General features: G+C 44.2%; 1 protein-coding gene across 6 annotated transcripts in view; it reads right to left on the bottom strand.

Moving 5' to 3' along the window:
- Nucleotides 1–416: 416 nt before the first annotated feature.
- Nucleotides 417–10,458, bottom strand: part of pax2a (paired box 2a) — a 28,699-nt gene continuing 18,657 nt past the window's right edge. For 5 of the 6 annotated variants that reach the window (XM_069658308.1, XM_069658304.1, XM_069658306.1 and 2 more), the window contains 3 exons: nucleotides 2,722–2,823; nucleotides 687–773; nucleotides 481–557 (listed from right to left, as the gene is read on the bottom strand). In XM_069658308.1, coding sequence (XP_069514409.1) covers nucleotides 481–557; nucleotides 687–773; nucleotides 2,722–2,823 — 266 coding nt within the window. Of the gene's footprint in view, nucleotides 558–686; nucleotides 774–2,721; nucleotides 2,824–10,458 lie in introns of all 6 variants that reach the window. The other variant, XM_069658303.1, reaches the window with a different exon arrangement.

Here is a 10,458-nt window from a genome sequence, read left to right as displayed (position 1 = left end):
TCTCTTTAGAGCAGAAAAATACTGCGGTTCATCACATGAGAGGAATGTGAGGATCCATGAATAAAATAACAACAACAACAACAGCAACAAAGAAACAAAAATAAAAACCCACAACATTTTGTTTCCACATGGTTTTCTTCACACTGCTTTTTCTTCAATTTATATTTTATAATATATATATTTATATAATCTCTTAAAGTCATTCTGGAAATGTTCAGGCCTGTGAGAGATTGAGGGCATGATGGGTGAGTTCTGAACGCCCGCGGGGGGTCCGTTTGACCCGAAAGTGTGAAACGCTGAAGCTCGGGGGCTTTAGATGCACCGGCGTCGACCTCGCCGATCCTTCCTCCACATCACGAAACATCACGGGGTTTCCTTTAGGAGTCCTCCTCGCTTCCCTTTGACCTCAGAGTTTCTCAGACGGGGACAATATGGAGGCCGTAGCCCTGGCCCTGCAGTTTGAGCTGGTCCCCGTAATAACTAGTGGCGGTCGTAGGCAGTGGCAGCAGTGGGAGGTGCGGAGCCACGGGATGCGGCACTATAATAATAAGGGGAACCTGAAAGTTAACAGAAGAGCGAGGCGTTGGAAACCACGAGGTCAAACATCAGCCTGGAGATTTTTATTCCTGATTCTAATTTTAGATCATGACAAGAAGAGTTTACGTAACAGTGTGAAAGAGACTTACTTAGTAACGCTGGATTGCTGAACCGCCATGCTTCGTTGTAAGTGGTGTATTGTGGATGAGAGTAAGGGTTTCCGGAAAAGTCCCCTCCTGCAGAACAAATCAATAAAACACACATGAGGAGGGATGGAACAACACAGCTTCTGTCAAAAGTCAAAATCACAAAGTTACATGCAGTTATCTTACAAAGTGGTCGCCCAGCAACGTGTGTTTGGCGTGGACATATGGACAATTTTAGCTATGCAATCAATTTTCTATTATTCTGATGTGTTTTTGAATCACGTTGGTAAAGTTGGTTTTGTTTTAAAAAATGTTTACATATTTTAATTTCATTATTTCTCGGAGCCTCTCCCTCCTGAAACAAACAAGCTGTTTTGACATTCAAAGGTCAGACCTTAGCCACGATTGGCTGACAGTATTTGGAGTGACCGCGTAGCCCCTCCCCCACGTGGCATCGCGGCCGCACTGCGTTGTCACTCCAAAGTTGTAGAAAACATGGCTGCTCTAGGATGGGGTTATTCAGCCTTATATGTTCGACCCAGAATCGGCTGGAGGTATCGGAATGGTAAGCTGAAATCTTGACTTGACTACAAGTTTGTGCAAGAAGGCAGCCTGAGGTGAATGACGATTGGTCGATTTCAGCTAAAGCAAGGTTCTACGTAGAAACCTGCAGCTGTTCTGAACGGTCCGTTTCAGAGGCAACCTTTTTAAACATGTCATTCTGGAAAAAACACTGAATTATATTCACTTGAGCAATAAGCACCCAAATATGTGAAACACATTAAATACATTTAATCCATTTAAAAGATGTCCCCTTTAAGAGCCGCTTGTCTCACGTAAAGTAAACTGATTGATCGATGAATCCTCTGTTAGTCTTTCTACTCTGTCGTTAGGTGAGAATTTCAGCACATTTTCCTCCTTCAAAACTCCCTAATAGCTTCTCTAAAACTCTCGTCCGCTCTTCGTCCTCCCTGCTCGGGTCGTGGAGGAAAGGACGAGGAGAGGAGGCCGAGGGGGTGACGCCGTGGGTCCACAGGTTTCTTTCTTTTTACGAGACTATAAAGGCCGGCTTTTATATGAAGCTGCTGAAGAATGGCCTTTGCTTTAACAGTGTTTGGGGCCAGTCACTAAATCTTAGTGATTCACACACAGGTGAAAAAAACTACGAGCGACCTCTGGATTAAGAAGGGAGCTGTGCTGCTTGGTGAGTAAATCCATAAGCACTCTCCAGCGGCTAATAATCCAACGAAGCACGAGTGATTTCATTCGAGATCTCACCTTTAAATCGATGTATATCTTAAAATGTTACCCTCATGCACACTTGTAAATACTGCGCGCCGGCTTTGATTATAGGTCAGCGTGAAAGGAACGAGTCTCCGAGCAATAAAAGCAATTGTGTTTTGGTTGTTTGTGGAGAGATCTACACGCGCTGGCAGCTGTAGCATCCTCACCGCTGGCCGTGTAACTCGAGCTCAACCCTGAGAGAGATAGTGATTTAAATATTTACAGGCCCTCCACGCCTCTGTGTTTTGACCCTTAACTGTTTGCTGTGAACCTGAACTGCAGGTTAAGTAGAGGGGAAAGAGATACGCTCTGCAGCCCTGGGTGTCCGGGGAGGCGAGGGAGAGGCGAAAAAAGCAGTGTTTATCGACGGGGCCGGGGAGAGCGCGCTGTGTGGACACGGCGAGGGTAATGAGCGCTGGGAGCTGGAGTGTAACTGAGAGGAACTGTCCTATCTCACGGCCACTGATTGTGGTGATCGCCTATCGAGTTCATCTAATGTCCTCGTACGCGGACGCTAACCGCACGCTAACCGCAGTCTAACAAAGCTCTAACAAGCCTGCTTCAATCCTGTGAGTCAGAGGAGCGCTTTAAGGTCTCCTCAGTCTCTCTGCAGCGTTTTAACTGTTACATGAACGCTGTTAGAGGCAACTTGTTCACCCTCAACAAGATCAACTGAAGGGGACTGTGTGGTGAAAAGAAAGCATGTAAAAGTAGAATTAATGGCGTCGTAAAAAAAGGGAGCGGTGTCACCTACCAGGAACCATTCCAGCGAGGGTGGAGGTGGGGTAGCTGCCTTGTCCTGTGGGGGGGACGTGAGGCGGGTAGCCAGGTAAGGTGGTGCTGGCCATGTCTCGACCTGCAGGCACACAGGAGGGAAAGACTTACAAGGATGCTGGTATGATGAAGGTTAATGATATACAACATTTCAACCCTGTCTTTAAGAAGGTAAATAAATGTAATGCAGTACAAAAAGTGTGCATGAAATCCCTGTTTGGTTTTTTGTTTATACACAATGTGTTTGAGTGGAAAAAGAGCTGCAGCGTTTCGCATTCAGAGTCACATATGTTTAAGGAAACAACACGCTGTCAATCAGGTCAGGGAAAGTTTGTGGTTTCAGATAAATGTCAGTAAAGAAAACATCGTCTCCTCAGAGGATGGAAAACTGAGGGGGTGTCTTAAAAACAGTTTGGTAGACTGAATGTGAACATGAGAAAATGAGAGAAACATTTAACCTTTTTGGACGGTGCCTGATGTGGATCAGTCTCTGTGAGGAGTTGCATTTTGTGTTTAGTGCCTTAATCGACTGTATGCATGGACAAAGTTATGTACCTGTACCGCACTTATTTATATATTTGAAGATACAATCTCGAAGATTTCAGTTTAAGGTTGGCTCCCTTTGTCATGGTTGTAACTCTTGATTTTCCTCGCTGACGGTCGCTTTCCTTTTTAGACTGTTTGCCTTCATCTGAGCGTCGAGTTTGTTTCTTTTTCTTTGGATTTTCACTTATTTTTGAAATTGTATCTGTAGTCATCAATCTTTTCTTTGTTTGTTCAGCCATAGTAGATTACTGTTCACTCGCAATGCTTACAGAAACCAGAAGTGCAGCCGCTTAGCTCCGCCTACCCTCTCTGGCAGACCAACCACTGCTGGCTGATGGAAAATGCGTCACTAACTGGGCGCCGCATGTGATTTTTTTCTGCGAATGTCGCCACAGACAGCCAGTCTGTAATACTGCAAATGCAAAGGCTTTCATCAGTGGGCCATAGGCTGAGTCGACATTGTGTTACCTCTTGCAGTGATAGAGACTTAACAGACATTTATTTAAATGAAAACGTTCGACATTGTTACTTTAAGTCTGCTGCATATGATGGAGTGTATTTATGTTGACAACTGAGGCCAATTGTGTGACGAGTTGTGGGCTTTAGGGTGGGGAGGTTATATTTTGTGATGATGATGGATATTATCTTGTACTCTGTGCAAGAAAAAAAAATGGTAATCATAAAAAATAAAATGCAGACTTTTCCTTAACAGGATGTTTTACTTTGCTTAACCAAAGTCTGCAAGTGCCGAAAGATAAAAAGGTAAAAGTGCTTTAGTTGCTGTGAGGGGATTCTCTTTTACAGGACTGAATATTATCGTAAAACAAATGGAATCATTATCTCTGTTAATAAAAAAGGTTTTCCTCGTTATGTTGTTAAAAACTTAATTCAAGTGACAGTACATTTGCTTTTCCAAATTAGTAAGGAAACTTAACTCCTCGGAGACAGGCGTGAGCATTTAATGTGCATCATCACGACTTACTGCGATGCTTCTTTCATTGTTGGTAAATCAACTAAGTTAAAGTGTAGTTTGTATTTTTCCACTCCGTTTTATAGGGAACAATGATTTCTCCTCTGCACAATAAATGCTGCAATTATATTTATAACAGGGAACACCAAAGTGCTGCATAAAGTCAGTGAGAACAACAAGTAACGCAAATAAATCACACCGTAAAGTTTCCTAGAGTATGCACGATCATCGTGCAGGAATTTAAAGAGAAATATTAAAGGAAAAATGTTGCAGCGTGTTGTTTGTTTCATGATGCACATGTTGCATGTTCTGAACTACTAATGCTGTTTCTGGAAAAGCCAGCGTGAGCATGCATTCGGTCAAAAGCTAGGTACACTCATAGGGGACCAAATTTCAGGTTATTTTAAAGGTATTAAAACAGAGAGTACGTCTGCTACATGGTAACAATAATCAGCCTCTCTCTGCTCCACATTCACTCCTGCAAAGAACAATGACAACAGTGGATGAAGGGTCACACAGGACAGGGAGACACAGGTCCATAGCAGGCCCCAGCATCCGCTCTGCATCTCCGCCTCTGCACCCTCCCTCCCTGTTTTGGCCTCCTCTGGCCCCTCAGACCTCGGGCCTGTCACGAGGCTGGAAAGACCTGGAGGCCTTTTGTTAACTTGGGAGATGAGTAAGGGGTCAGCGCTGGGGAGGAGCAGGGGGGGAGAGAGTGGGCGCTGTTAATGAGGGCCAAACAGCAGAGCCATAAAACATGGCGGCTGGAGCCACGTGAGCAGCAGACGCTTTACTCTTGATGTTTGAAAATGAGTGAATCTTAACAAATTATCGCAGAATTAAATCAAGTGATTGAGCTTGATTGGAGTTTGATCTGATTTCAGGGGCTTATGGGTAAAGTAGTACCTGCTACAAAGGGCTGGCTGGCATACTGGCTGTAGCAGAGGCCGTGGGCAGGGGCAGGGTAGCTGGGAGCTTCTACAGAGAGGCTGGACTGGTGGGGCAAGATGTCAGCTAGAGCGGAGGAGGGGGTGAAGGGGGCAAAGGATGCCTCATGGGGCTCCCGCTTTACACACATGGAGGGTGGGTATGATGGGTGGGAGTCTGGCAGATGGAAGAAAAAGAGAAGAGATGGATGTAATGTAGACATTCAACTCCACACGTACTGTACAATCACATCAGTCACTCAGATGTACGGTAGATTGTTCGCTTTTGTGGCGTGAGTTTAATTTTTAAATACACAAGCAGGCCTCCAACTTTAATACTTTAGTTTCCCATCCTGCAATTAAATGTCAGAATGGGTCAGCTGTAGCTCCCTTTCAGGAACGACACATTAGGGAGAACGACGTCTCTTATCTGGGCCTCCAAAACTTAAAAGCAGCACGACTTTTGGTCTAAGACAACCAAATTTAATGTTATGTTAGATTAAGTTTGAAAAATTATTAGTTAAAGGGGACGTATTTTAGCGATGCAATACATTTTCTATTATTCTAATGTGTTTTTGCATCACGTTGGTAAAGTTTGTTTCGTTTTAAAAATTGTTTACATATTTTAATTTAATTATTTCTCGGAGCCTCTCCCTCCTGAAACAAACAAGACGTTTTGCCATTCAAAGGTCAGACCTTAGCCACGATTGGCTGACAGTATTTGGAGTGACCGCGTAGCCCCTCCCCCACGTGGCATCACGGCCACACTGCGCTGTCACTCCAAAGTGGTAGAAAACATGGCCGCTCTAGGATCGGTTATTCAGCCTTATATGTACGAGCCAGAATCGCCAGGAGGTATCTGAATGGTGAGCTGAAATCTTGACTTGACTACAAGCTAGCGAGAAGGCAGCCTGAGGTGAATGACCGTGCATGACGATTTCAGCTAAAGCAAGGTTCTATGTAGAAACCTGCAGCTGTTCTGAACGGCCCATTTCAGAGGCGACCTTTTTAAAAATGTCATTCTGGAAAAACTAAATTATGCAGTTTTCACTGTGAACAATAAACATCCAAAAATGTGAAACTCGTGCAACATATGAGAACATCCATTTAAAACATACGGCCCCTTTAAGGCAGAGAAAAAGGAGCCTAAAGAACGAGGGACGACTGTAACAAAAGATTAACTCTGTATCTTTTACCGACTCAGGATCAGACACTTCATATGACTCCTGAATAGATAAGCAGCCTCAAGCAGTTGATTTGTTCATTTACATAGCTTATAATAATAATCTCATATGCACCCAGCAGTAATTCATTCGACTAAGTGGGGAACATACACCAGTGAAATGTTGCAACAACACATCGCGCCTGATCAATCAAGCTCAAATGCGTAAAAAATTTCCCAAAGGTTTTGGGAAAACAAACAACATAATCTCACGGCTGCTTTCTCACAACAAAATCACTCCCACAAATACCCAAACAATCGGCCTGCAGACAGTTCAGAACTCCACACTTTGATCTAATTTAGCTGATGAGTCTTGGCATCTTTCATTTCACCGGCTCTGCCTCTTGAACCCGTGCAATCAATGTGAGCTCTGTCTCCGTCTCCGGCCTCGCCACGTCTGCCGCAGAGCCCGCTCTGTTCGCTGGGGCCTGCGGGGAGAGATGGCTCTTTCCCGACACCATGATAGCCTCATTAGCTGCTTCCCCCGTCATTGTTATTTTACAACAGGACTGTGTGTTGCGATTCCTCATTAAGATAAGGGCTGTTCTATGGAAGGGGGGGGATGCAGCCCTGTCAGCCCTATGAACCTTATGCCAGGAAATCAGGCAACGTAACTGACTGTTTCCCAGAGAAGTCTGCAGCAGGTTCTGCAGCTCTCTTTGTCTCCGTGGCAGCTGTAAATGTGGACTCAGACAGAGGAAGTGCAATTACACTGAATACTCTCATCTCATTGAGACAAATGCAAGATAAGGAACAACACCGTCTCTAACAATGTACGTTTTTACCTTATGATCAAACCATTAAAAAGAGTGGTGGACATGAATCTCCGGCAGGAGAAGGGATGTTCTAATGAGTGGGCTCTGCATTTAATTGGATGGACCTAAAGTTTGTCTCTTCTACTGAACAAGTGTGACATAAATGTGCTGGAAAAGGGGTCAAAATGTAGGAATGAGTGCAAACGCTGAGCTCTTTAGTTCATTATATCTACATGCAGTCTGTTAAAGTCTTTAAAGTTGAACAGCTTGCAAAAGTCTAGTTACTGTGAGGTTGATTTAAGTGCATAACAACCGCCTGAAAACAGGCATTTGTTGGCCTTAAATCATTCAGTCACTTTGGATTGTTCTTTATAAATGAGCCTGGCTCATTATTTTCTTTCTCATGAGCACCTACTTTAATATCAAAACTTCTGGACATGAATCTGACCTTTAAGACCAGGCTGAGGGCGCCACGCATTAAGACAAGTCTGTTTACAGTGCATCTTGGACCTCCTGTGTACCACCCTTGGCTTCTGTTTCCTGAGCGCCTGAGCAACCGTTGTCAAACAGACAACAGGTTACGACGCAACAACAACCGCTACAAAACGCATCGTTCAAGACCACTGAACTCTGAAACTAATCAGACATGGTGTTGCTTATTGTCCTGGAGACGAGGCAGAGCGCGGGTAAAGGGAGCCTGTCAAATCACAGGCCCTGATGATGGAGATGGAAGATAAACTCGGGGTCCTTGGGGACTCTTCTTCCCCGGCAAGCACAGCTCTGAGAGAGCGGAGACGCTATAGAGTTCTCCAACATCTGTCTCTGCTACGTCCACAGACCCCATCAACCATAGAAATGAACTGTTTAGAAGCTACAGCCGTCCTCGGAGTGATGCGTCCAGATATAGCTGCAACAGCCTGCTCTCAAGTGGGCATTTCATCTTTAAACGTACACCCAGGAACTTCTGCGTGCAAACCATTTACTGAGCTTGTTTTCAAACGCTGACACTCAATCTGCGGAGAACTTTTCATACCTACAGAACGATCAAGATCACACCAAACTTCATTGCATCAAGTACAGCCGGTTAGACCTCAGTCTTCCCTCTCGTGCATCATCGAGGTGGTCGTTTATACAACAGAATGGATCATAGGAATGAAGTCAAACGCTGCGTCCAACTGCAAATGAGTAAAGAATCTTTGCAGGGCCGAACACCCCATCCACCGATTCAAAGTTATTCATTATCAAATGTGTGCTTAACGGTTAGTGTGCTATTGTGGGAGTTGATATAAACATTAATTTCCCAGCTCGGGGCTGCGAGGCTCAGACAAGCCGTTTGTCACCAGGCCACACACCAGGCTCTGCAGGTTAGGTGGCTGCTTGTCTCTGCCACCCAGCAGAGACAAGCTGCAACTGCCAAGTCACAAACTGGGCTCTTATCGGTTTAAATTAGTCGGAAATAAAGCATGTTTTTCCCTCTTTTTCTCCTTTATTGCTCATAGTAAGAGAGAGGAAATATAGACATGAGGGTACAAGGGAAAAGCTTTGGATCATCGCATGTGCTGGAGTTGTAACAGGCTGGAGGGGTGCCCATTTACACCCGGTGAGAGTGATTATCAAGCACAGCCTGCACAGAGGCGACTGTGCTCTCACTGGGCTTAACCTGATTTAACTACTTATAAGAAAGCACATAATTTGTGCCACATATAAAGCCTGTTGTATGCTCTGGTGTTAACACGCAACTGTGCAGAAACAGAGCTAGAGAGCAGGGGTTAAAAACAGCACGTTGTTCAATCAGTGCACACAGTCTTCATCTACTAAACACAGACACATAAAACACGTTCTCTGCAGCAGAAAAAAGTCGCCTGTTTAAGCAGTGGGAAATGCACAATACAAGCACAAACATGATACTGATTAATAAACGATTACATTTTGGTTGAACATAATCTAACCGCCGCTATAAGCTAGAAACCAGCTTTGTTATGTTTCTCTTAATTTAGTCTTTTTCACAACATAACAAATCTTTTTATTTACATATTAAAAGCTAAAGATTGATTGGTGCGTCGTTCTAAATGCCAGCGGTGCGTTCCAGTGCCCTGACTCCCTCTCTGATTTGTTCCAAGGTAACTGTCTCGTTCACACATTAGGGTAAACAGAGGACACAAAAATGGCCGACATTGCTTTCGCTTTAGCACCCTCGGAACTGCAAAAACTGAGCTCTTCATTAATCATTCATCTTTAATAGATTATGCAAATCTCGGGACATAAAAATCAACAAGATCAATAACTGTATGAATTTTAATTGGGAGCAGAAAACATTTAAAGAACGAATATAACCTCGTAGCTCCATCCAATATGAGAGCATAATTTATTGATAATTGGATCCCAGCCTAAGTGAGAAGGTAATTTAGCATTTTTCAGCCTTGGCATACATTCCTATTTACAGGGTTTGCTAATGGCAGGAAAAATAATATTATGCACTGACAACCTACATCCAATCAAAGGCCTCGTGCATTACTTTGCATAGTCGTTAAAATTAAGTAATAAAAGTTTACTGGAAATTACTTCTGGGTTTAATTTGGTGCTCAAAATAAATAAATATGTTGTGCTGAAGCATGTTGTCAAACTCCACTTTAAGAAAAGTTTCGCCTCCTAATTATGCAAGCTGTGGCCCTCACATGTATCGCTTTAGGAGGCCCCCAGGCCCCCAGGTGGCTTGAAGGCCACCTGCTATGAGTGTGCTCCCCGGAGCGAGACCGCTTTCATAGGAGGAGCCCCGGCATAAAAGACAAAAACACACCTTTCTTCTCCTGGGGCCCAACTTTCTGGGGCAAATCTACCTCCCACATATTCAGGCATAAAAAAGGGGCCTTTCTTTTCCCGCAGCTCTGTGCCGGCGTCCGGGGCCGGACTATAGGGATCATTTGAGAAGGGCCGGCACAGTTTTCAATCATGCTGTCCTCCTCTTTACCTACGCGCTCACACACACACACACACACACACACACAGTGGACTCATTGACTAAGATGCCCGCTGCATCATTATGTGCGTTTTATTAAAAGGCTGGTATATTATTCTCAAGTCAGTAAACCTAACCTCTCCTGGGAAAGAGGCACTGCAGAAACAATATTTCAATTAAGCAGGCGGACATCAAGCTGGACAGCAGAGCGAAAGAAGCCATAGTGCAGTACAGGCGGGTTATATGATACAGATACTATAAGATATTTAATACACCGCACCTGCCATTACCTGTTGGCTCTCAGTGGAAGTTAGTATAAAAACAAGAGTTCAGAGGTTGGAA

Source organism: Semicossyphus pulcher, unplaced genomic scaffold, assembly GCF_022749685.1.
Source record: "Semicossyphus pulcher isolate SPU_LCO1_2020_fin unplaced genomic scaffold, fSemPul1.0.p SCAF_12, whole genome shotgun sequence".
NCBI classification, from domain to species: Eukaryota; Metazoa; Chordata; class Actinopteri; order Labriformes; family Labridae; genus Semicossyphus; species Semicossyphus pulcher.
Note: the sequence above shows the minus strand (reverse complement) of the source record. Positions and strands in the feature narration are given on the sequence as shown.